General features: G+C 51.1%; 1 protein-coding gene across 2 annotated transcripts in view; it reads left to right on the top strand.

The window, feature by feature from the left end:
- Positions 1–26,217, top strand: part of PCGF3 (polycomb group ring finger 3) — a 58,209-nt gene that overhangs the window by 26,244 nt on the left and 5,748 nt on the right. For both annotated transcript variants that reach the window (XM_029949857.1, XM_029949862.1), the window contains 3 exons: positions 7,542–7,652; positions 8,743–8,831; positions 21,535–21,672. In XM_029949857.1, the coding sequence (XP_029805717.1) occupies positions 7,542–7,652; positions 8,743–8,831; positions 21,535–21,672 (338 nt within the window). The remainder of the gene's footprint in view (positions 1–7,541; positions 7,653–8,742; positions 8,832–21,534; positions 21,673–26,217) is intronic.

Genomic DNA, 26,217 nt, shown 5'->3' with positions numbered 1-26,217 from the left:
CCCTGCTCATACTCTGTGTCTCTCTCTGACCCTCCCCCGTTCATACTCTGTGTCTCCCTCTCTCTCTGACCCTTCCCTGCTCATACTCTGTGTCTCTCTCTCTCTCAAAAAGAAAATAAATAAAAAACATGAAGAAAAAAAATAGAAGCAGCAAACCATGCCTGTCCTGGCGTGCAGGTAGACCATGAGGTTCCTGAGGCCCATTTTGTACCAACTGGCAGAGCTGTGCCCGTCTTTCCTTCGTACTCAGCACGCTGCCTTCGTGCTCCGGTCCCTCCGCAGTTGGACATGTAAACATAAGTGTGTGTTCCCAGCGCTTTGTGGTCCTTGTCCTTTCTGAAGCTTGCCCTCCCCCCATCGTCCACCCTGACACCGCCCTGGGAGTCTGGGGGTGGGGAGCCCTGGTTTCTGGGGGAGGGGGGATCCTAGGCTCCTTCTGTTGACTTCCTGCCCCAGGCAGCACTGGCCACCTCCCCCAGAGTCCCTTGCCCTTGGCGTAGGAGGTGCTGGCGACGACGCTTAATGAGGGTTTGTGTGGTTTGTTTGTGAAGAACATGGGGCGGAGAGGGTGAGGACCCTGCTGTTCGGGACTCGGCCCCTCTTGCCATCAGGCCGGGCTCCTCTTGGAGCAGCACTTAGCTTCTTTCTCGGACCCTTGGCCACTGGTTGCTCCTCACTCAGGACGCTGCACCTTTGAGCCCTTCACGGCAGGACGGCTTCCTCCGCACAGTCTGCCTGCAGCTCCAGCTCTCTGGGGGGTGCCAGCAGTGGCAGACCCGGCTTCTGCCACGGAGGCCCCTTCCGGGCAGGGGCTGTGGCGGGCAGGGGCTGTGGCTGACAAGGGCCGCGGGGCCACGGGCCGCCTGTCCCTGCTGCCATCCGGGCCTTCTGGGCAGGGGCTGCGGCGGGCAGGGGCTGTGGCTGACAAGGGCCACGAGGCTGCAGGACGCCTGTACCTGCCGCTGACCGGGCCTTCTGGGCTGCACCTCCTCAGGGTTTGCCTCCCGCTGCTGACCCTGTACCGACTCGGTTTCTCTGTTTCCTTGTAGACAAGGCCTTTTTGTTGGAGAATTCGTTGCTCGGTGCTCTTTTTCTTTTTCAGTAATTTTTAAAGCCCTGTTCTTTGTAGCGGCAACATTTTAAGTTTTTATTTATTTTGAGAGAGAGTGCACGCACGTGCGAGCTGGGGAGGTGGAGAAAATCCCAGGTAGGCTCCACAGGGTCAGTACAGAGCCCGACATAGGGCTCAGTTCCACCAACCGTGAGATCATGACCTGAGCCAAAATCAAGAATCATTTAACCGACTGAGGCACCCAGGTGTCCCAAAGAAGCAACGTTTTATACAATTTATCAAATTATGTTTTTATGTTGTGGAGGTGCTTCCAAGGGTGCCGGCTGGGCCCTGTCGTGAGGGGGTTTGCTCTGCTCCTGTGTGTCTCCTGGCGGATACTCAGGACCTTCTTGTCCTTGGTGTTTACAGCAGAGGGGTGCGGTGACACCCTTTGCATGCTTTTGTGTGGATGTAGGTGAATATATTGGGCTTTATTCTGGAAGTAGAATCACTAGGCCAAGGCTTCTGCTTTTTTCTTTCTTTTTCTTGCCTTCTCGCCCTGGTTGGAGCAGGAGTTGGCGACTTGCAGGCTGGATCTGGCTTGCTGCCTATCTTTAAATGGCTTGTGAGCCAAGAAAGTTTCTTATACTTTAAATGGTTAGAAAAAAGTCAGTAATATTTGAGATGTGAAAATTGCATTCGTTGAAACTCCATGGCCCATGAACAGTGTTAGCGGAACCCAGCACGCCTGCCCACTCCCAGCGACGCAGCACGTCCACCCCTTTCCCAGCACTTCCACGCACTCCCCACGCACTCCCCACTGTCCACGCAGAGCAGGGACGGCAGGCACGGCGGCACAGCTGAAGGGCGCCCTCCGCTCCTCCGCTCCTCGCGCTGCAAGTCCCGGAAATGGTGACCCGCCAGTGTGTCAGGAGCCACGTGAGCCACTCCTGAGATTCTCCTTATTGCCAGTTCGTACCGTCATGTCACAACAGGAGGAAGGGAAGGTGGACTTCAGATGTTGCCCGTTGAAGCCGCAGTGAAGTATGGATGGTTTTGCCCTTGTGAGTGCGTGCGCCCCAAGGCGCCGCCAGGACGAGCGGGAGGGGTGGAGCACGGACCCGGCTGAGTGCTCCCGACGCACAGGACGGCCACATCTGGAAAGGCCTGGAAATATAAAATGGAATACCTCGTCACAGAAACAAAACGTGAATATCAGGCTGCGATCAAAGCAAGTTTCTGATTGGCTCATTTGTTCAGGCAAACGAGGAAAGCCGCTTACGAACGTGAGTTAATCAGCCCTCATTTGCTCGGAGCCACTGAGCCACTGCGCCCAGAGAAGACGAAGACGAGCAGTTTCAGGAGGGAGCCCCTTGGGGACCCATGAGAAGGGAGGCGGCAGTTCTGAGTGGTTTTCCTTAGCTTTGGTGTCTCCCGTCTGCTCAGTTGTTCACTCGGTGAGTTCGAAGTGACAAGAAATAACGTCACCGAACAGTGTGCACAGAGCAGCTGCAGGCAGAAATATGTCCAGGGGGTGAGAAAATACTAATTCAGCACACCCCGAAGTGGAATCTGCCAAGATGTTCCATCCAGCGGTGGTAGGAGCGTGTGGGGATCAGGAAGATGCTTCGCTGGACAGATTGGCCAAGCTTGTGGAAGTGTAAGGTGCTCCAAGGGCATCTTACTCGGCATCAGGCCCAGTACTCTGTTGAAAAGGTTCATGGGTCATTGAACCGGCAGAGTCCGCAGCCAAGTTCGTTCGCTCTTTCAGATGTCACTGTCACCAGGTGGATGAGCTTCTGTCGGGAGTGACGCTAAGCCCCTGACTTTCTCTCCCACACAGCGCGTTGGTAGTGGCTTAGCAGTGGTGGGCATGTGTGCGAGTCGCTGTTTGGAGCTTAGGGCAGATTGACCGTTTTTGAAATGAAAAGTTCCTTTAACCTGGAATGACTATGGAAATTAGCTTTTGCTAAAGATTTGGTAATGTTTCTTAACGAATTCAGCCCCACATCGTCAGGCACAACGGCACTGCTTGTATGCAAAGCTGTGTGGCACCAGTGTGCCTCAGACGCCGTGCTGTCACCTGGGGAGCGAGGCCCCTGGCCCCGGTCAGGCTTGCAGCAGGTTTCTGAGCTCTGGCTGTAGGTCCAGGACCTCGGCACACACATGCAGAGGCAGTTTCCGTATTTCAGAGCCCACTAACTGTGCCGTGGAGGAGCTCCCACCCACCCTCGCTGCGGTGGGATGGCCACGAAGGCCAGCGGCAGGAGAGCCTGACGGGGCTCCCGAGCGCCCCCTCGCTGACGCACGGGCCACACAGTCGCGTGCTTGTGGCAGCGTTTCTGTATGAAAAGACATTTTCAACAAGGAAATATATGAAGTATCATTGAGATGATCATGTGTAGTCAGTTTTGATGATGAAGAACACTAACTTTTAACCCCAGTTAAATACTATTTCCCCAGAAAAGAGGACATCCGTCCTCTCAGTAGCCTGTATTACAAAAAATTGTACTCAGTTGTAATTACAGTTCTTTGAATTTCATGACTTCTGGTTTCTAGTTCCTCGTACAAGGAACTTGGAAGTCTCCGCTTTGACCTAACGAATAAAAAGCTGAACAGAGTGAGAAATCAGCCAGTTTTCTTGGATCGTGAGAGGGAAGGACCCAGGGCAAATTGCCTCAGGATTGGAGAGACTGACAGTGGGTATGGGGGCCCCGGCTTCCCGGAGCAGAGACCCAGGAGCCAAAGCCTCTGTGGGAACCAGCCCTGGACTGAAAACCTGGGCTGTGCTTGTGGGATTGCCAGAGCTTCTGTGCGCACAAGTCAGAGAGCAAAACCTGCAGGTGACCGAATGGGAGCAGGGGCCTCGCCGCGTCATGAGCGTCACCGCCAAGAGCTCGGCCAAGGTCTCTCAGTAAATGTCACAGGGAAATCTCGCATGCGTCCAGCACGGGGGGGGGGGCCGTTCTGAAGTATTTCTAACAAGGCCTCCCCCGGGGACACTAGTTGACCAGAGCCAAACTGGGCAAGGGGAGCCAGTCAGCTCCAGCCACCCCTTTCCACCGAAGGGGGAGCACAGCTGGGAGGCACTGGTGACGTTCAGTGTGGAGGCGCCCCCTCGCCTCGTGTCACCACAGGCCGGGACACAGCAGCTCCTCTTCCCTGACGGGTCTCATCTGGCTCCCAGGAAGAAATCACAAGGTGCGCTAAAAGACAAAAACACAAGTTTCTAGAGACAGGAAGCCTCAGAACCAGACACGGCAGGGATGCTGGTGTCAGCCTGGAATTTAAAACAACTGTGATGGGGCCTAGGGCGCTCGGCCGGTTGAGCGTCTCCCTTCAGCTCATGTCATGATCTCACAGTTCGGTTTGTGAGTTAGAGCCCTGGGTCAGGCTGTGTGCTGATAACTCAGAAACTCAGAGCCTGGAACCTGCTTTGGATCCTCTCTCTCTCTCTCTCTCTCTCTTCCTCCCTCCCTCCCTGCTTGCTCTCTATCTCTCTCTCCAAAATAAGTAAATGTAAAAATAAAATATAAAATAAAACAACTGTGATAAATAGGCTAAGGGCTCTAACTGATAAAGCAGATGGCACTCCAGGACAGGTGGACAGTGTAAGCAGAGAGACAGAAATGCTAAGAAAGAAGCAAAAAATTCTGGAGCAAAAATGAAAGCCTCCGATGGGCTCACTTGTAACAGGACTTGTATGCGGAGGAATCTAGAGGTTGAGGACCTATCAACAGAGACTCCGAGGCTGAAAATAAAGAGAGTATACACTAAAACAAAAGCAAAATCTCTGAGGGCAGGAGGATGGTCTCAGAGGCGTGCTGTATGCGTCATGAGAACCGGAGAAGCAGAAGAGAGAGGAGGAACAGCAGAAATCTGTGAATGATGAGATCGTCCCCAGACTAGTGTCAGACACCACAGCACAAACACCAGGCGGGATAAATGCCAAGCGAGCAACACCTGTGTATACTCTTCAGGCGACAGAGAAATAAAAATACACACACCAGAGAACAGAGGACCCTGCCTTCTCTGGAACTGTGCCCGCAAGGAGAGTGGAGGCCAAGAGGGTTGGTGTGGACCAGGGGCGCCTCCACGAAGACTTCGTGCCCTGAGGACTTACCCCCCGGAAGCGGGGAAGTAAGGACTTTCTCAGTCCGAGATGGAGGGAATCTGTTGTCTATAGCCCAGCTTTGCAAGAGGAGCTCCAAGAAGGAGAAGGAGGTGCTATAGGTCGGAGACTCTGACCCACAGGATGGAGTAGTGAAGGTAAAGTGAGGACTTTGGTTTTTCTAAATCTGACAGGTGACAGTTTATTCAAAATGATAAGGAGCAAGAATGTACTCAATTCTTATGCTTACGGATGTAGTGTGTGTATATTTCAATAAGATGTGCCTTCTCCCCGTTACGCAAGTGCCTGCCTCACATCACAGTTGTGCTGCCAAGCTCACACAGCCCCAGAGTCCTCTCTGCTCCTTGAAGGAGACGTTTGCCAGCCTGAGCTCGGACTCTGACGCTGAGTCCGAATGAGGAGCGTGGATGTGGTCCTTGTCTCGTGCCAGGGGCAGGGCCTGGGTGGGGGCCGGAATGCAGGTCACCTTCCACCGAGTGTGAGGTCGGCCGTGGGGCCCCGCAGATGCCCTTTGTCACTGAGGAGGTGCCGAGAGTGTCAGGAAGGTACGCTGGCTCGTGCCCTTTGTCGCTCCCCTGGATTCTCACAGCACCCTGTAATTTTTATCTGTGACGTTACACGAACTGACTTTTGCATGGCAGCATATCGTGGTGCTAACTCCACATCAATAAATATGGTCTGTTTCAGTTTTTAAGGTTTGTTTGTTTATTTGGAGAGAATGTGTGGGTGAGTGGGAGAGGGGCAGCGAGAGGGAGAGAGAGAAGCCCAAACAGGCTCTGCGTTGTCGACACAGAGCCCAAGGATGGGCTCGGTCCCATGACCCTGGGATCGTGACCTGAGCAGAAATCAAGAGTCCCGATGCTCAGCCCACGAGCCACCTAGGCACCCTTTCAATAGCAAGTTACCTTGGCGGAAATTTATCCCAGTTGACACTCCGCTGCCGGCGTATTCCTGGCAGAGGGCACTGTGATTCTGTCTTTTCTCATTCTGGTAGGTGAAGATGCTTAGATGGGAATTAAAGCCAGGTAACGGAGGCGGCCCCGTTTCTCCAGGTGAGGAGAAACCACAGGACTGTGTCACCCTTGGGGAGAACCTGGGGACAGCCCCACCCTTCACGCCTTTATTCTGCGCCGGCTCTTACGGGACTTTTTTCATTTCTTTTCAAGCTAATCCCAAATTTTCCAGACCGGCCTTTTGGTTTGGCACTTGCCGGTTTTGGTTTCAGCAGCCCACCCCTCTGGGCCCGCAGTGCTGTCCCTTCAGTTTTGAGGGCTGCCCTCTTTCCACCTGAGCCCCTGCCCCCTGCACGTACGCGCTCCTGCAGGACTGGGCACGCCAGGCGTCTGTGTGGGCCCAGGATGTGACCAAGATGTGTTCTGGCTCCGCTGAGCTTGTGGCGTGTGGGATAAGACACAGGTGCAGTGGCTACCGCGTCACCTACTCAGAAACGTCCTCATAGAGTGATTCGTAGGTTATTAGTGTGAGCAACTTGCTGTAAATGTTCTTTGCTACGTGCTGTTTGGCCCTGAGCAATGACTCTTTGCTTCATTATCCGGGTGTACACTTTAGAGCCACTTTTTGCTAAAAGTCAGTTCATACCTGCCTCTTGTCAAATGCTCTGCCCTCTCACTGTCCGGCCCGGCCCCCGCTCTATTTGGGGACCTTCTCTGGTGCAGCCAGGAGCGACTAGTGTGCTGACTGTAGGGTGCAAGGGGGCTGCCTGGTGTTGCCTCTGAGGAGAGGATCACAGGCCAGTGTGGTGGATGGCCTCCGTCTTCCTCTGGGGTGGGCCGCCCTGCTTTCTGCTCCAAGTTCAGCAAGCTGTGGTGGCTGGCCGCGGACACCAGGGGGCAGCCTTTACGCACCGCCAGGCACACCTGGGTGGCCGGCTGGCTGTGAAAGGACCACGAGAATCAGGGGTGCCACTGGTTTCTAAGCTGTGGCTGTGGACGTGAGGTGCTAGAAAGTCTGAGTCCCCTACTGAGCAGCCTGGTGGCAGGTCGTGTTTGCTGTGCCACTGAGGAGTCCAGGGTGTTGACCAGACACCACATGTTGAAAATGGCAGTTTGGGTCTCAGGTGTGGGGGGGTTCTCCTCCCACAACTGCCCAGATCCGCCCAGTCTGCAGCTAGGGGGTCTGTGCATCTGTGACCGCCAGTGCGGGTGGGCTTCGCCTCGACGGGGTGGCAGCTGCTCCAAGACCCTGAGGATTCGGCCCAGCTGTACCTTCCGGTCAGTAGCAGCCGTCAAAACCTCCCAATCCCGATCTGTTGTTTTCTTCGTGTGGCATTTGTGAAAAGAATTTGAATGTAATTCATTGCCTCCTTAAGATTAAAGGGTATGTGTTCACTTTTAATAGCGGAAATGAGAAAACAGAGGGAGTTTTACCACAAGTTAGGCATGGAAGTGCCTGGAGACATCAAGGGGGAGACGTGTTCTGCAAAGCAGCACCTGGACCCCCACCGGAACGGTGAGTGGGCGTCCGCGCACCTGCCGCCGGGGCCAGCCTTTACCATGAACTTCTTTCTCCAGATGCCCGGTGCCTCCAGGAGTGTGGGGCGGAGCTGAGAAACAGACCGTGGTCAGAGGGGTCCTGTGCGGGGGAGGCCCGGGGCCCCGAAACTGCCTGGAGGCGGGTGCAACTGTCCTGTTGTAGACTGGCAAACTAACATTTGGATTCACTGTAAAATTAGTGGTATTTTAAAATCTGTACATGCCATAAGACAGTATTCGTATCTTTGATGCCACAGTACTTTTCTAGTGAGCACAGCGATTCCTGAGAAGCTTCTAGACCGCTCTGTGTATTTCCAATAATCTTAGAGGAAAGGAGAGGTCCTGGCTGGCCCCTGGGAAAGGTGGAGCCTGTGGAGGAGGAGGGAGGCAGCTGGGAGCTGCCTGGGAAGCTGGGGGCCTTGTCCCCACCACTTTCTTACAACGAGGTCTTCATTGTGGGAGCCCTGCAACTTGTGGGTAGTTGGTGTATGAAGCGTTGAATAGTATTGGGCATGGGGGGGGCTTCCCCACCCCTTCCACTGCCGCGGGCAGCCTGTGCCTGCTGTGCCCTCACTCACACACGCACAGAGCCATGCACAGCTGACTCCGGCTTCCTGGGGCCCCTGCCCGTTAAAGGGCGCGGAATTCTAACAGGTGCTTTAGAGACCAGCTCTCCCCAGTTGCTTCTGCTCTTAAAGGTGCAACTGTCTTATTTGAGTGAACTTTTTTAAAATAAATTTTTTAAATGTTTATTTATTTATTTATCTTTGAGAGAGAGAGAGCAGCATGAGCAGGGGAGAGGCAGAGGGAGGGGCAAAGAGAGGGAGACACAGAATCTGAAGCAGGCTCCAGGCTCTGAGCCGTCAGCACAGAGCCCGATGCGGGGCTCAAACCCACAAACCGTGACATCATGACCTGAGCCAAAGCCGGATGCTTAACCGACTGAGCCCCCCAGGCGCCCCAATTGAGTGAACTTTTATAGCATTTTGAGTATACCGTATAGTTGAAAAAATAATGATTTAACATTCTGGATTTCATAACAGAGTGTCTCCTGTTTTTGCTCAAAGGTGAAACCAAAGCAGATGACAGTTCCAACAAAGAGGCCGCAGAAGAGAAGCAGGAGGAGGACAACGACTACCACAGAAGTGACGAGCAGGTAGACGGCGCTTCGCCCCCCCGGCCGCCCCCGCGGCGCCCCTCCGAAACCTGGCGCGGCTGGCAACGCCGCCGCAGGGGTGCCCTCGCTTAGGGCCGAGAGGCCAAGCAGCCGAGAGCGTGGCCATGTTCAGACGTCCAACGTCTTCTCAGGTTTTCCTTCTCTTTTGCTTTTCTTTTTAGTTGCCAAGGTAATATGTGCTTACTGTAAAACATTTTGAATATAAGAGCATTGAAGTCCACGCTCCGCTCCCCACATGGGAAAATTTGGTCCCAAGCGTTTTTACGTGCACATGCGCATATTACATAAAAGAAGGTACGGGCCAGTCTTGTGTTAAAGGAGAAGAAAAAATACAACATTAAGGGAAATCTGGGCATACGTGTTTTACCGTATTAACAATCTAGGGAGAGAAAACCATCACAGAGACGCTGTAAGAGCGTGTGATCGAGTCCCGTGCCTGTTCGCGCCCGCGTTTTCATACAGCATCCTGACGCGAAGGCCATCGTGGCCGTCACGCTGAAGTAGAGTCGTCTCGTTAGTGTCAGAAACAAGAGCGTGCACATTATCAGCTGTTACTCAGACGATTCTGAAGAGTCCAGACCGTGCACTGAGGGGACAGAAAAGAGGCGTGTGTGTGACAGCAGAGTGCATCACTCTCCAACCACACTGTTGCCCGACCTAAGCTAAGACAGGCAGCAGGGACGCTGTTGGGACGTGCTGCTGCTCATCAGGGGCTAAGGTCAGCCTGTGATAATCAGTAGGCATTGGGGGCCTTATTTACATGACCAGTAAAAATTCTCAAACACTCTGACAAGAGTTGTGTAAGGCCCAAATAAAGACACTGAAACCTTGTGAAAAAAACATAAGAGAAAAACCTGAATAATTGGATGTTCCTGGATGAAAGATTGATGTTAAGATGTCCATTCTCTCCAAATTACTCTCAGTGGTTGTGATTTTAACTGTTTATTGTAGAATTTAACCAGTGGAGCCTGGGTGACTCAGAGGGTTAAGTATCCAACTCTTGACCTCAGCTCAGCTCTTGAGGTCGGGGTGGTATCTCATGCCCCGTGTTGGGCTCCTCGCTGGCTCTGTGCTGGGTATGAAGCCTGCTTTAAAAAAAAATAATAATCAGTTGCTTCTGAAGTTCATCTGAAAGAGGAGAAGCTTAAGAGCAGCCATGAGGGGGCGCCTGGGGGGCTCAGTCGGTTAAGTGGCCAGCTTCCGCTCAGGTCATGATCTCATGGTTCATGGGTTTGAGCCCCGCGTCAGGCTCTGTGCTGTTTGCTCAGAGCCTGGGGCCTGCTTCAGATTCTGTCTCCTTGTCTCTCTGACCGTCCCCTGCTCACGCTCTGTCTGTCTGTCTGTCTCTCTCTCTCTCTCTCTCTCTCTCAAAAGTAAATAAACGTTAAAAAAAAATTTTTTTTTAAAAGAACAGCCATGAGGACCAGGGGCACCGGCCGGACCTGAGCACACAGACCGCACACACGTGTGCGTGTGTTCACGTGGTGTGTGTGTTCTGATATATGTACGTTTAATAACAAGCATGTACAAATGTGCATACATATATGTGGTACATATATCTACCAAATAATTAGTGTGCTTTAGATACAAGAATAGAATAACTGAATCTTAACTTTCCGGGGCTGTATTCTGTGTTAAAATTATCACCAGCATTACAGGGATAGAAGCATGTTTGTGTGGAGTTACAGAATATGGTCAGTTGCCTTCAAGTCCGTGGAGAAAAGAGTAAACGGTCACCCCTCTGGGGTGCTCCCCCAAGGGGCCCCATCCCACCGTGTCCCCCGGGGGCTGGCTCGGCCCCTGGTCGCCAGCACAAAGCCCCAGCATCTCTGAAGGTGCACACCCAGGGTTCTCCTCCAGCTGCATTTCTCTTTTGTCAGTTTTTAAATTTCCATTGTTTATTGTTACTAATTTTTGCCATTTTCTTTTTTTATCCTCAACATGCCAAAGATGTGTCCATTTGATTGGTTACTTTGAAAAGAGTCAATTTTTGGTTTTAGTGGATCAAGTATTCTGTTTTCTTAGGGACGCTTTTTCTGGCCTCTTTTTTTTTTAAGCTTATTTATTTATTTTGAGAGAGAGAACACACATGGCGAAGGGGCAAAGAGAAGGAGAGACAGAATCCCAAGCAGGTTTCATGCCACAAGTGCAGATCCTGACCTGGGGCTCGAACCCACGAACCGTGAGATCATGATGCTCACCTGACTGAGCCGCCTGGCACCCTGTCCTTTTCTGACCTCTTGAGTCAAAGCCTTTATCTCTGTACTCTTAGCCTCCTTTGTGTTTTAACCAGTTTTCAGGCACATGCTTTCCTGGGCCCTTTGGCTGCATTGCTGGGTGCTCTGTCCCAGAGCCTGGTCCCTGCTGGGGCTGGGCATGCAGGTGCCCTGCTTGGAGTCCTCTCTCTAGAGTGTCTGTCTCTTTTCTTCTCCTCCAGCAGCTTCAACATCTGTTACTTTTCTCTTTTTATTTTTCTAGTAGTGCTCTTAAATTTTTAAGCATGTTTAAATTTATATTTTGTGTCAGTTTGTAGACTCAGTCACATCTGTGACTTCTCAGAACAAGACAGGACTTTTATATTCTGTTCTTTTCTGACTCCCCTCCTCCAATGTAGGTGACTACCCACCACCTTCCAGAATTTGTTAAAGTCCTCTAAAGTTTTGTTCTAAATCATTTTTGGTAATTTTTAATCCTACGTTGATGGTACTTTTATTCTAAGAATTTTTGCCTGGTAATTTTACTAAAGTTTTCACACCGTGTTAACAATTATTTAGATTAACAAAAGGTTGTGTGGGTTTCTGTGGGCTTTTTGCTCATATTGCTGGGTTTAACCCATCTTCCGCTTCCGTGGCGTCTGGGTTCTTTTGGGGAGGGAGCGTCCTTCCTCGTTTCTGTTCGGAGAGGGTGTGTGCACGGTGGACTTGGAGCTCCTCCATGGCAGGACAACCTCTGTTTCCCACGCGTGTGAATGACAATGTGGCTGGGTATGGAATTCTAAATTCAGAATAACTTTTTATAACTTTGAAGACAGACCCTTCCTGTATCACTCAGATGACCTGATTGAATTGTGCACTTGTACCACTAAGCATCAGCAAAAGAAAAAGAAAAACCGGTTAGAGAAGTATAAGCCACCCAGGCCCTCACCAGGACGGAGTTCTTGGGTCCAGGCCCTGATACCACTTGCTCTGCAGGGTTCCTGTTCTCAGACCACGCCGGGACTGCAGCCCTAGGTCCTTGTTCATTTTGGTTTGTTTTTTATTTTTTTAATGTTGGTTTATTTTTGAGACAAAGAAAGAAAGAGGCACAGAGTGCAAGTGGGGGAGGGGCAGAGAGAGAGGGAGACACAGAATCCAAAGCAGGTTCCAGGCCCTGAGCTGTCGGCACAGAGCCTGACCTGTGGCTTGAACTCATGAACTGTGAGATCACGACCTCAGAAAAAGTCAGCACTTACCCAGCTGACTCACCCAGGCGCCCCTGAATTTATTCCTAGCAGAGCACTTGGGACATTTTGGTCCGCTTTGTCCACAGTCAAGCTGGAAGGGTTTCAGCCACCCTCATAGCTCCGTCTCTGCCATTTCCCTCTTGCACTGCCGTCTGTCCCCACCCCTGCTCCGTTCGCATCCAGAGCGAGCTTCTCTCTGCCCGTGCCACACGAGCGTGCCTCCCTGGGACTGCCGCCATGTGGGCGGAGGGTGGAGGGCTGATGAGTCCCTAAAGCAAGCGTAAGAAAATGAGAATATATACACAGACTTCTAAGAGGAATTTGGCCCTTCTAAGGCCCACTTTCTGCCTGCTTTTAAGCACAAGTGCTCTTGACCTGTGGGGTCCCCTGGACTAACAGCCACAGGAGGGCCGTGTAAGAGCTTTGCGCTGCCGGTCGGCTCGAGTGCGTGCCCCTCCCTGCTGAGCCGACGCCCCTAGACAGTGGCGTCCAGGCACAGAGAGGAGGAGCCAGGGCCCCTGGGCTGCGCTGAGCTGGCGGAGCACTCTGCCTGCGAGTCCCTCAGCCCTGTGGGACAGTGTGGTCGGGTGCTGTCACCGTCCCACAGGCCCCAAGTTCCCACTCCACCTGCCCCCTGCCGCAGGCTGGTGAGCAGGCAGCCATCTGCAAGGGAAGGGGTGCACGTTTGGGAGCTGCAGGTGTGTCGAGGCCGAGGGAGGGTGGGGTGAGGCAGGGCCTGCTGAGGAAGGGGGGGCAGTGGTGTGGGGCCCGCGGCCGAGCAGGTGTGGCCTGCCCATGGAGCAGAAGACTGGGAGAAGTCGGGGCTCCCGAGATGGGATGGGGAGGGCAGGCCAGGCTGGCCACGGTCCCAAGCAGCATCTGTGGCTCAGGCAATGCGGGGGGGATGGAGTGGCCGGAGTTTGGCTTGGGACCCGTGTCAAAGCGAGTCTGTGGGACATGCTGGTGAACTGGGGAGGAGGACGCAGGGCCTCCGTGGGGCTCTTATACCCAGGCAGCAGAGAGCTCTGTGCTAAGCTGGGCTGCTGAGTACACATTTACATCTGTGTATGTAGTCACCAACCATAGAAATCAGACCACATGTGTCTTTTTATTTATTATTTTTTTAATGTTCATTTATTTTGAGAGAGAAACCATCAGCAGGAGAGGGGCAGAGAGAGAGAGAGAGAAGAGAGAAGAGAGAAGAGAGAGAGAGAGAGAGAGAGAGAGAGAGAGAGAGAATCCCAAGCAGGCTCCATACTGTCAACACGGAGCCTGGTGTAGGGCTCAAACTCACAAATCATGGGATCATGACCAGAGCTGAGAGCAGGGGTCAGACATTTAACCAACTGAGCCACCCAGGTGCCCCTGTTTATTTTTTTATTTGAGAGAGACAGAGCACGACCAGGGGCCGAACAGGGTGTGCTGACAGTCCATCGAGCAGTCCAGCTCATGGGGATGGGGGCCCAGATGAAAGCGGAGACACTGGCGCGAACCAAAGATGCAGCCTCATCAGCGCTCCACTTCTTCACAGAATAAATCTTAAATTCATTCTGTTTCTCCCTTTGTTTCCTTTTTTCTTTCCTCCCTCCCTTCCTTCTTTTCTTTCCTCTTTCTTTCTCCCTGCCCCTTTCTTGGTTTCAGGAGTGTAATTTAGAGATTCATCACTTACACCGTCCAGTGCTCATTCCAACAAGTCCCTCCTTAATGCCCGTCCTCCAGTAGCCCACCCCCCACCCACCTCCTTCCATCAATCCTTAGTTTGTTCTCTATATTAAGAGTCTTTTGTGATTTGCTTCCCTCTCTGTTTTTATCTTATTTTAGCCTATCTACATTGCTCAGGGAATCCTAGGGTGTGTTTTTTTTTTAACGTTTATTTCTTTTTGAGAGAGCACAAGCAGTGGGAGCAGAGAGAGAGGGAGACAGAATTTGAGGCATGCTCCAGGCTCTGTCCGGTCAGCACAGAGCCCGATGTGGGACTCGAACCAGTGAACCATGAGATCATGACCCGAGCCAGAATCAGCCACTTATGTGACTAAGCCATGAAGGTGCCCCATTCCTAGGTATTTTATGGTTCTTGGTGCAATTCTAAACTGGACTGATTCCTTGATATCTCTCCTGTTGCTTCGTTATTGGTGTATAGAAATCCAACTGATTTCTGTACACTGATGTTACATTCTGCGATATGCTGAATTCATGTATCAGTTCTAGCAGTTTTTTGGTGGAGTCTTTTAGGTTTTCCACATAGAATATCATATCACCTGCAAAAAGTGAAAGTTTGACTTCTTCTTTGCCAATTTGGTTGGGACTTCTTTTTGCCAATTGGCTAGGACTTCCAACCCTGTGTTAAACAACAGTGGTGAGAGTAGGTGTCCTGTTGGGTTCCCGATCTCAGGTGGAAAGCTCTCAGGTTTTAGCTGTAGGCTTTTCATATATGGCTTTTATTGATATTTTTAGTATTAAAAGAATTATTCACCATGATCAAGTGGGATTCATTCCTAGGATCCAGGGCTCTTTCAATATTTGCAAATCAATCAACGTGATACATCATGTTAACAGAAGAAAGACTAATAAGATCCTGTCAGTAGGTACAGAAAAAGCATTTGACAAAATATACCATCGTTTCTTAATGAAAACCCTTAAGAAAGTTGGGATAGAAGGAACATATATGTTAGAACGAACATGGCGGAAGACGCTCCTTTCTACAGCAGTCTGCGTAGCTGCATCTTTGTGGAGAAAGCCATGTTACAATTTGGCTTTGGTATTTAGGTCGCGCCACTGCTGATGTCTCTGGTCCTATGGAGTCTTTGTTGCTTTCCACTCAGAGAGTCCCCCTCAGGCTCTCCTGCAGGACTGGTTTAGTGGGCATGAACTCCTTCCGTTTTTGTGTGTCTGGGAAAGCCTGTGTCTCTCCTTCTATTCTGAATGTAAGCCTTGCCAGATAGAGGATTCTTGGCTGTGTATTTTTCCTACTCAGCACATTGAATATTTCCTGCTACTCTCTTCTGGCCGGCCAAGGTTCAGTGGACAGGTATGCTACTACCCTTATGTGTCTGCCCTGGTGGTTAAGGATCATTTGTCCTTAGCTGCTTTCAGAATTCTCTCTTTATCCTTGTATTTTGCCAGTTTCACTATGCTGTATCATAGTGTTGACCTATTTTTGTTGATTTTGAAGGGAGTTCTCTGTGCCTCCTGGACTTGGATGTTTGTGTCCTTCCCCTTTCCTTCTCTCTTCTTCTAGAATTCCACTGCTATGGATATTATTGTCTCATTGAATCACTTAGGTCTCTAATTCTCCCCTCATGGTCTGGTAATTTCCTAGCCCTCTTCTTCTCAGCCTCATCATCTTCCATAATTTTATCTTCTGTGTCACTTACTCTCCCCTCTGCTGCTTCCATCCCTGCTGTCACTGCATCTAGTTTATTTTGCACCTCGTTTACAGCATTTCTTAATTCATCATGACTATTTCTTAGGTCTTGATCTCTGTAGCAAGGGATTCTCTGCTGTCTTCTATGCTTTTTTTCAAGCCCAGATATTAGTCATATGACTACTGTTCGAAATTCTTGCTCAGACATATTGTTTATATCTGTTTTGAGCAATTCTCTGGATGTCATTTCTTCCTAGAATTTCTTTTGAGGAGAATTCTTCTGTTTCATCATATGGCTAGTTTTCTGTCCCCTATGTGTTTTGAAAGCTTGTGATGTGTCCTGCACCTGCGAGCACTAGTATATTAAAAAGGGGCCACACACTGTCCCGGGCCTGGCCCTTCAGTAGGTGTTTTGGGATGTGTGGCATGCTCTCTGTTGTTGTGACTCTGTTACTTTATCTCCCTACTCGTAGTGGTGGTTTGGACCCTCCACCAGGTGTGCTTTGATTTGTTCATTGAAGTAACCCTGGAAAAAGGAAAAAGGGGGTGGCGGGAGAAACATTATCCCATACAAAGACAGAAATGAAAGTGGTAGGGGAAAAAGACCAGGCAGAGAATCTAAGAAACTATAAGGCTTGATCCGGCGGGAAGGGGGGATGAAGAAGAAGGATATATAGAAAAAGTATACAAAGAATAGAGTAAAAATGCCTGATTAAACAAACAAACAACCAGAATAGAAAGAAAGAAAAAATATATATATTAATAAGAATTAACCAAAAATCAACTCAGAAACCATGAGGCTGATTCCAAAGGGGGAAGGAAAACGGAGGCGAGTAGAAAGAAAAAGAAGGGAAAAGAGGAAAGAAGAGGGGGGAAGAATAATAAAATGAGAATGTAAAGCACAGACCTGCGGGAGCACCACGGCGGCGCCGCCAGACCGGAGGGGAGGTTGGGGCCGCGTCAATTTCACGCCGGTAGGTGCGCAGTTACCAGGCACAGAGGGGCGGGTTTGGTGTACACGGGTCCACCCCCGCTGGGGGCCACTGTCCTGCTTCCTGAAGCCCCACCGTGTCGGTGATGGGGAGACATGGCGACACCCCAGGCTCCCCTGCCCGGACCGGGTGTCCTACACTGTCCTGTTGAGGCGGCCCTGGCAGAGCAGCGTGGGCGGCCAGCTTGTCCCGCTCCACAGGCTCCGTGCCTCCCAGGCGCTTGGCTGGGATTCAAAACCCGACGTCCTAAAGGACCCATCTCTGCGTGGACCTGGTTCTAGAGCACTGCCCCTCTGCCCAGCCTACAGAGGGCCTCTGACTGGCGCCTGCAAGGTCTTTTGTCCCTGAGGGGGGCAGGACACCCTCTTCCCACGGAGCTCAGGGGAGGGGATTGCCCTGTCCCAGGGCGCCCCGAGACCGCGCTGCGCCTTGGGCCAGCGCCCTCCGCTCCAGGTGCATGCACGTGGCTCTCGTCTGGAGAGTCGCACACTCCTGATAATCGCGATCTTTAGCTCCTAAGAGTGTAGTAGAAGTAGAAACTGGCACTCTGTGTTTCTCGTTCCCTCGTCCATGGTCTGGAGAGGTTTTTCTCTTGTCCAAGTACAGTATCACGCTTCCACGGCCTCTCTCTCTCTCTTCCTTTTGTCTCCCCAGTGGGGATCCACTCTCTGTGCCTCCGCCGACCACTTGATTTCTCCCAGTTCACATACATGCACCTCTGTCCGGCCAAGCTGTCTCTTTCCACTCTCCGCAGGCTGATTTCGTGGGTGTTCCACATGTTGTGACAAGGGGAATTGCAGTCCCCTACTTCTTTATCCTGACTCCTCTGCAAATCACATTTCAGATAAAGGACTTACAGCTAGAATGTATATCTGTTATAACTTAGTAGGAAGATAATCCAGTTAAGAAGCGGATAAGAGATTTCATAGACATTTCAGCAAAGAAGACATAAAAGTGGTTAGTAATCATGTGAAAGGATGTTCAATGTCATAAGTCCATTAGGGAAATAGAAATTAAAACCATAATGAAATCCCATTTTACACCCACTAGGGTGGCTGCCGCTGGCAAGTGCGAGCAAGGACGTGGAGGAATGGGGCCCTTGTGCTGTACTGGGAGGGACACAAAATGGTGTGGCCACTTGGGAAAACAGTGTGGCAGATTCTTAAGGAGTTAAACATAAGCTCACCATACGACCCTGCAATTTTTCTAGTTGTATATGGAGACCTGGTCACGTACATCACGTACAAGGATTTGTGCGTGAATGTTCATAGCAGGGTTATTCATGACAGCCACGCCGAAGAGGGCAAACCTTCAGGCAGACAAAACATGGCCCGCCTGTACAGGGCCGTTCTGGTCAGCAGTGGGCGACAGTGAGCTCAGGCACATGCTGCAGTGCAGGAGACACTCTGAAAGTGCAGGAGCACCTTACAAGGCAGAGCAGGCCCGACGCAGTTTTCTGCCTGTTGTACGGTCCCATCTGGGTACGGCGTCCCCCAAGGGCTGAGCTTAGAAATGGGGTGGGTGGTGGCCTGGGGCTGGGCAGGAACAGGGATGGAGCACAAAGCAGTATGTGGTTTTTACAAGGTGGTGAAAATTATGTAAGACTGGATTCTCGTGGTGTTTGTACAGGTCTGTAAATTTACTACATACTATTGAAGTATATACCAAAAACATAAATTATACTCCAATGAGGCTCTTAAAAACATATCTTTAATTTAGTGGATTCAAATAGGTGACACACTCGTGTAGTTCAGAGCTAAGGTTACACGAAAGGTGTAACCCGAGCACCGCGGCCACGTCCATGCAGACCTGAGTGAGGCAGTTTCTTACCACCGCCCCCCCGCCCCAATTCCTGATGTAGAGTTCGCTATATGCAGTGCTCTGTGCCCTCCTGTTGCTCGTCCGTACGGGCACGCAGGCCTCTGTGTCTCTCTGGGGCGTATCTGTGCCTCATTTACGCGCCAGCACCCGCCTGCTGGGTACAAGGCTCATCTCCAGCCGGTGCTGCAGGGCAGAGCCCTGCACACAGAGGGCGCCCCAGCGGTGCCAGTGGTTAGTGTTTCTCTGTGTTTTGGTTTCTGACGTGCCTGCACCTGCTTACTGCATCCTGGTCTGCATGCCGCCTGCTGCTCTGTGCTTGGGGAACAGGTGTCCTGTGTCCTGACAGGGTCCACTCGTGAGGACAGAATTCAGTCTCTGTCACTTACAGAGAAGCACACTGAAGGCCCCCATCACACTAGAGGATTTCAGTTTCTCAACCTTCATTCAATTTAAGTTTGTTCCCAGGTGCACTCAAGTTTAGAAATGTTTTCCATCCTTAGGGGATTTTTTTGTTATTAAGATTTCTTTCTTAAAGTCCGCTTTCTCTAATATTAATGTAGCTGTGTCAGCTTTCTTTTGGTTAATATTTGCTTGGTATCTCAATTTTTTCCCTTTCTTAAATGTGACACTTGTCACAGCCCAGAACTGGGTTTTTTAAAAAATCAAATGAGAAAATTTCTTTAGCTGTCAAGTTATTTTATATTTTCCATTTATCATGATTAATGGTAATTCTGAGTTTATCTGTGCTGTCCATTTATATATTTTTAATGTTCCCCCTATTCTTACCATCGTTGAATTAGTTTCCTTCAATCTCTTTTTTGCCTCAACTTAGCAACTAGTTGGCAAGTTATATGTCCTGTTTTTATGCTGTGAAGTTCTAAAATGAATGTTTACGTTTTTTGAAGGTCTGACGTTAACGAGTGTCTCCCTTCCCTGAACAACATAAGGGCCTTGCTCACTCCGCCTGGCGTCGCCTCCCGCCTCACGGTCTCCGCCTCCCACACGTGACCCGGCCTGTGACCCGGCCTCGGGCTCCAGGCGGGCTCACCCTTCTGCGGCCCCTCCTGTCTTCCTTCCGGACGAGGGTCTCTTTTCTTCAACTGTACCCTCTCCTGGTCGCTTTCCGTTTTGTTTAGAGATGGCTTTATTTCATTCTAAGTCTTGAGTGGTAATTTCTCCGCATATTTTCTTCTAGTGCTGTGCTCTCCAGGCTCTGGCAGCGCCTGGAGAGCCGTCCACTGCCCCTTCCTGGTGCCGTCCCCACTTTGGCTCCTTTTCTTTCTTTCTTTTTTTCATTCTTTTGCTTCCTAAATTTCAGAGTTTATGTCCTCTGTCATTGTGGGGAGATCCTTAGTCGTATTTCTTAACTTTTGCCTTGCCCTTGTTCTGCATTCTCCCAGAACTCACTACAAGTTTGTCAGATGCCTCAGTCTACTACCCTGTGTCTTACTTTCCTTTGTTTTGCTAGTTTAATTGCTATCTTGCTCTCTGTACTTCTTTTGCGAAATTTCTTCAGTTGACCTTTTAGGAAATTAGTCTGTCTTCAGTTGAGACTAATTTGTGGTTCAGCTACCTACTGAGTTTTTAGTCTAAGTGACTATGTTTTTATTTTTAGAAGCTGCATTTGCTTATCTTTTATACCTGCCAATTCTTCATTCACAGTATGTTCTGTTTTTAATTCCTTCTTTTGTGATTTTAGGCCTACATATTTCAATTAACTCCTTGTTAGTTCTTTTATCTGAATTTTTGAGAGTCTGTGCCAGTTTTTAAATTTTTTTAATGTTTATTTATTTTTGAGAGAGAGAGAGACTGTGGGGGGAGGCGCAGAGAGCGAGAGAGAGAAACAGAACCTGAAGCAGGCTCCAGGATCCGAGCTGTCAGCACAAAGACCGATGTGGGGCTTGAACTTCGAACGGCGAGTTCATGACTCAAGTCAAAGTCGACACTTAACCGAGTGAGCCCCACCTGGCGCCCCCGTTGTGCCGTTGTTCTGTGGCTGCTGCCGGGGCTCCTCACTGGTGAGCCCTGCACGCGGCCGGGCCTTCTCAGCAGCCCTCTGTGGCCTAGGGGTCCTTCCTTTTGCATCTGCCAGGCCTCACAGGGTACTAGAATCCCTTTTCCTCGGTTACTTTGTGGGTCTTTGTCACATGACTTACTGTGATTCCCCCTGAATTGTTGGTCATCCAAGAGAGGACTGTGAACTTTCAAACTTCGTGGCTTTGCTCGTGGTTTTTCCTGTGCCAAGAGTACTTTGTCTCTAGTGAGTCTCCGTCCTTCAAGGCCATGCATCACACTACTTCCTTTGCGAAGCCTGCCTCTGTGCATCGCGCGGAGTTGGGGCACCCGCCTCAGCTGAGGCAGCTGCTGTGTGTCCTTCCTCCCTAGGCGGTGTGCGTCCCTCAGGCCGTGTGCGCAGGCGCATGTGCGTCCCTCCGGCCCTGTGCGCGGCTGCGTGTGCGCCCCTCCCGCCCGGTGCACAGGTGCGTGTGCGTCCCTCCGGCCGTGTGCGCGGCTGCGTGTGCGTCCCGCCCGCCAGAAGCTCGGGATGAGGCTGCGGTGCGTGTCAGCCAAATGCTAAGACCAGCACCATCTGGACAATTAACCAATAATTCTCAGAGTTCCTTTAAATGTTCATTTATTTGTTTTTATTTGGAGGAGAACACACACGGTCAGGGGAGGGAGAGGGGAGAGAATCTCGAGTAGGCTCCGTGCCCAGTGTGGAGCCTGACACGGGCTTGATCCCATGATCCTGACCCTGGGATCAAGACCTGAGCTGAAACCAATAGTCGGACACAACCGACTGAGCCACCCAGGCGCCCCTCAGATTTACTGAGAGGGAAGTAACATGGTTAGATTATGTTTCACAAAATGATAAACAGATTTGAGGATAGTGTGTGTTTAAAGTGAGTAAAATAAAACCCTTTTCTACTGTGTTGAGGTCAGATTTCTGATTTCACAAAGTGTGCACTCTCACGTTTGACAGTAGGCATGGGAAAAGGGTCCCCGAGAGGCGGCCCACGACCCCCTGTCAGCGGGGCTGCCCAGCTGTGTCCTTCCCCACAGGTGAGCATCTGTCTGGAATGCAACAGCAGCAAACTGCGGGGCTTGAAGCGAAAGTGGATCCGCTGCTCGGCCCAGGCGACTGTCCTGCACCTGAAGAAGTTCATCGCCAAAAAACTTAACCTTTCATCTTTCAACGAGGTAATAGTTATGCCACAAATAGAAACTATAACAAATCGGTTCTCATTTGTAAAAGCGATACTTCTATAATTCTTTGTGGGGGTTTTGTTGTTTTTACTGCTTTGTTAGATTTTACGTCAGAAAACAGAAATCTCAGTTTGCTTTGCGCACCCCCAGACGGTGTGACGGGATGACGGGAGTGGAGGGAAGGCCTGGCGGAGTGTGGGGAGCCCCCACAACCGGGGGGGAGTGCTGGCGGGCGCTGGGGACAGTGTGACCCGTGCTGGAGGGTTTCATCTTGAAGAGAGACTCTGTTCTTTCATTTCACAAATGGAGGGCTGACTGGCTGGGGGGTGCCGGTGAGCAGGGCGAGATGTACGGGTCCCAGGTGTGCGCAGGGAGCCAGAGGTGGACGTGACAGGCCCTGGGCGGACGGGGGGCTGGGTGAGCACTTACGCTAAGATGCCACTTGTCTGGAGGAGCCAGTTGTGCATAAGTACGGACAAGGCACTGGGAGGCCTCGGGCAGGAGATACGGCTTTAAAATAGCCCTCAGGGTGTGAGGGAACCGGACCACTGGGCCCAGAGACAGAAGCAGGAGAGGCCGGCAGCGGCGTCTGTGGCAAGAGTCCAGGGGAGATGGACCAGGGTGGGCACTGCAGACGGCAGAATTGGACAAATTGAGGGATGTTTCAGAGAGAGTAGTAGGTTGAACAGTAGCCCCCCAAAATATGTCTACACACTCCAGAAACCATAAATGTGACCTTCTTGGAAAAAGGACTTTTTTCTAAATTAAGTAAAGATCTATAGTTAAGAGAAGACTCATGAGATGAGGTAACCCATGAATGTGGACGCTAAATCCAATGACAAGCGCCTTTACAAGAGGGAATCTGAGACCCACACAGAGGAGAAGGCGATAGGAGGACAGGGTCACAGGGTGATGTTGCCACAGCCCGGGGCACCCGCACCACCCTTAGAGCCTCCAGGGTGAGTTCGGCTTTGCCCAGGCCTTGACTTTGGACTCCGGCCTTCACATCTGTGAGGAAGTACATTTCCTGTTGTTTTAAACCACTGGGTTAGGGCACTTTGTCACAGCTCCTAGGGGAACCGGAACAGATTTTGGTACCTAGAAATGTAGCCTTGGACTTCAAAAGCAGATAGAGGCTGGAAGAATTTTGAGAGACAAGATGAAAAAGGCTGGATTGCCATGAAGAGACTGCTGTTGGAAATACGGTCACTGAAGGCGACTCTGGTGGCAGCCCCGACGGAGGTGAGGGCACCAGGGAGACTGCTGTGTCCTCTAAGATGGTCCTAGAATGACGCCTGCTTCTCTCGCTCTCTGCCCCTCCCCCACTTGCGCATGCACACTCTCTCTCAAAATAAATAAATAACTTTAAAAACAGAAATAAGGGTCATAAGAGAGTACTGTGAGCAGCTGTACGCCAACGACTCAGGTACCCTTACGTGACGTGGAGAAATGCGTGGAAACACGGAGCCTGCAGGGACCGAGTCACAGAGACACAGAAAGTCCGAATAGACCTACAGCGGGTACGGAGACGGAGTCAGTAATCCAGAATCTCCCCGCAGAGGAAAGCCCAGGACCTGTCGGCTTCACAGGTGAATGCTGTCAGATATTTAAAGAAGAACTAACACCAGTCCTCCCCAGACTTTTCCAGAATTAGAGAAACTCCCCAGTCATCCTGTGACGCCAGCGTTACCCCGATACCAGAGCCAGACAGACCCTGTGAGAAAACTGCAGACCGACATCCCTCCGACCGGTGATGCAGAATCCTCCGCAAATGCTGGCAAACGGCAGTCAGCAGGACTGCAAGGACCGCCCCTCACGGCCGAGGGGGCTCTAGTCCTGGAGCGGAAGGGGGCTGTAACACACTGGGTCAGTGTGACACCCACACCAACAGGACGGAGGGGCCACCACGTGACCATCTCCCCTGATGCAGACAAAGCATTTGACAAAATTCACGATACAGACACTAAAAAACTAGGAATAGAAGCCATATATGAAAATAAAATAAAATAAAAGCCATATGTGAAAACCTACTATAAGCATCTACTCAGTGGTAAAAGACTTAAAGCTTTTCTCCTAAGATCAGGAATAAGGTGGGGAGGCCTGCTCTCACCCCTTCTGTTCAGCATGGTACTGGACGTTCTGTCCAGAGCAACTGAGAAAAATAAATAAAACACTTCCACATTGGAAAGGAAGAGTTAAAATTAGTTCTGTTTGCAGATGATATGATGTATACATAAAAAATCCTAAAGATCACACACATACACGCATTAGAACTACTGAATGAAGTCAGCAAGGTAGCAAACAAAATCAACACAAAAATCAGCTGCATTTCTGTACATTAGCAGTCAATGTTCTAAAAAGGAAATTACCAAAAAACAACTTACAATAGCATCAAAAAGAATAAAATACCTAGGAATTAGCTTACCAAGGAAGTGAAAGCCTTGTACAATGAAAACTACAAAAATTGCTGAAAGCAAGCATAAATAAATGGAAACACACCCAAATTCATGGATTGGAAGACTTAATATTGTTAAAACACCAGAGCACCTTGGTGGCTCAGTCAGTTAAGCATCCAATTACAGCTCAGGTCATAATCTCACTTTTTGTGAGTTTGAGCCTCACATCAGGCTCTCTGTCCCCCTTCTCTCCCCCTTCTCCACTGTTCTATCTCGTATTAAATAAACTTAAAAAAAGAAAAAATTGTTAAAATGTTAATATTACCTAAACAATCTGTACTCAAAGCCATGCCTATCAAAATCCCAATGATGTGTTTTGCAGAAATTAAAAAACCCATAACTAAATTTTATGTGAAATTTCAGGGGACCCAGCATAGCCAAAACAATCTTGGCTTAAAGACAGACGTCTAGATCGGTGGAGTAGAATAGAAAGCACAGAAATAAACCCTCACGTGTGTGGTTAAAATGATGTCCAACAAGGTTGTCAGGACCACTCAACGGGGAAAGGACAGTCCTTTCAACAAACGGTGCAGGAGAATGACGCCGCAGAGGTGTCTGCACCCCACGTCACAGCAGCGCTGATCCCCACGCTAGACGTGAAGGAACCCAGGGTTGGTTGGTGGGTAGACGGATGGACAAACGCGGCCCCTCCACACGACGGAGCGCTCCTCCCTCCAACAGGCAGCACGCACTGCCACCTGCCACCCACGGATGAGCCCGGAGGACCCTGTGCTCAGGGAAGTAAGTCACGGGGGCCACGCACCGGACGACTCCACTCCGGAGGCCCGTGGAGGACTCAGATCACAGGGACAGAAGGTGGGCCCAGGGGCTGGGGGCAGGGGAGACGGGGAGCTGGTGCTTCCACTAGGAAGATGAGAAAGTTCTGGAGGTGGACTTCTCACAACACTGCGACTGTGCCTAATGCCACGGAGCTGCCCACGTACAAAATGGTTAAAATGGTAATTTTTTTGTGTATTTTGTCACATTAAAAAATAATAGATGGGAATGAGCTGGTGATAGAGTGAAAATGCCCCAGAGAGCCCAGGGGGAGTGTGGCCAGCTGGCTTTCAGGCAGGACTCCAAGAGAGCGAATACTGTTTTAAGCCCCCCAGTCGTGGTGTCTCAGGATGACCACAGGAGACTGTTACTGAGAGACCCAAGACACTGCTGGTGCCGGGGGGGGGGGGGGGGGGGGGGGGCGCAGGGTGCTCCTAGAGGTAGAAAGGGGTCAGGAAGGACTCGTGGGCCCAGGGCCCGACTGAGCCCCTGGGTGGGCGGCCTCTGGAGACAGGCTGCTGTGGCCGCGGCCGGCACACAGTGGAGAGGTGGAGCGGGAGGGGAGTGTCAGGGCCCCGAGGCGAGGTTGGTGTCCAGGGTCATGGTCAGGTTGTCCAGCGGGTTGGTGCGGGTGAGGGGCCAGCCTGGGGGAGGTGGAATTGGGCATCAGAGCCGGCAGGTGGCCCCACAGGTGCTCCCCCGCCCAAGGGCCCTTCTTCCCCTCCTCCTGAGGGAGAAGTTGAAGAGACCACCTAAGTCAACATCATTTGTCATCTGGGAAACAAAACAATGAGCGTCCACTCCCCACCAATCAGAACAGCCCAGATCCAGAACTCCGCCCACCACCACGTGCCGGTAAGGGCATAGAGCGACAGGACATCCTGTTCATGGCTGGAGGGAACATGGGGGGGGGGGGGGCGCTGTTTTACAAGACAGTCTGTCAGCTTCTTGCTCTTACGGGATCCAGCAGTGGGGTTCCCCGGTGCTCGCCCGTGTCACCTCCGGCCGCACGCCCGCCTGCACACGGGTCTCAGTGGCAGCTTTGTTCATAATTCCCGAACTAAGAAACCACCAGGATGTCTGCGGTCGGTGACGTCCCCAGCTGTAGCCGCCCGGTCAGCGGAATCTCACTCGTGTGAAGAGAGACGCGCTCCGAAACCATGAAAAGACCTGGAGGGCCCTTAAGTGCACGTTCCCGAGGGAGAGGGGCGCATGGGATTCCAGCCGGGGGACGCTCTGGAGAAGGCGGGCCACAGGGGCTGGGGGGGCGGGGTGAACAGGGGGGCCCGGGCGTTTCTAGGGCAGC

This window comes from Suricata suricatta, chromosome 1, assembly GCF_006229205.1.
Source record: "Suricata suricatta isolate VVHF042 chromosome 1, meerkat_22Aug2017_6uvM2_HiC, whole genome shotgun sequence".
Classification (NCBI taxonomy): domain Eukaryota; kingdom Metazoa; phylum Chordata; class Mammalia; order Carnivora; family Herpestidae; genus Suricata; species Suricata suricatta.
The sequence above is the reverse complement of the archived record's forward strand: the minus strand, read 5'-3'. Positions and strand labels throughout refer to the sequence as shown.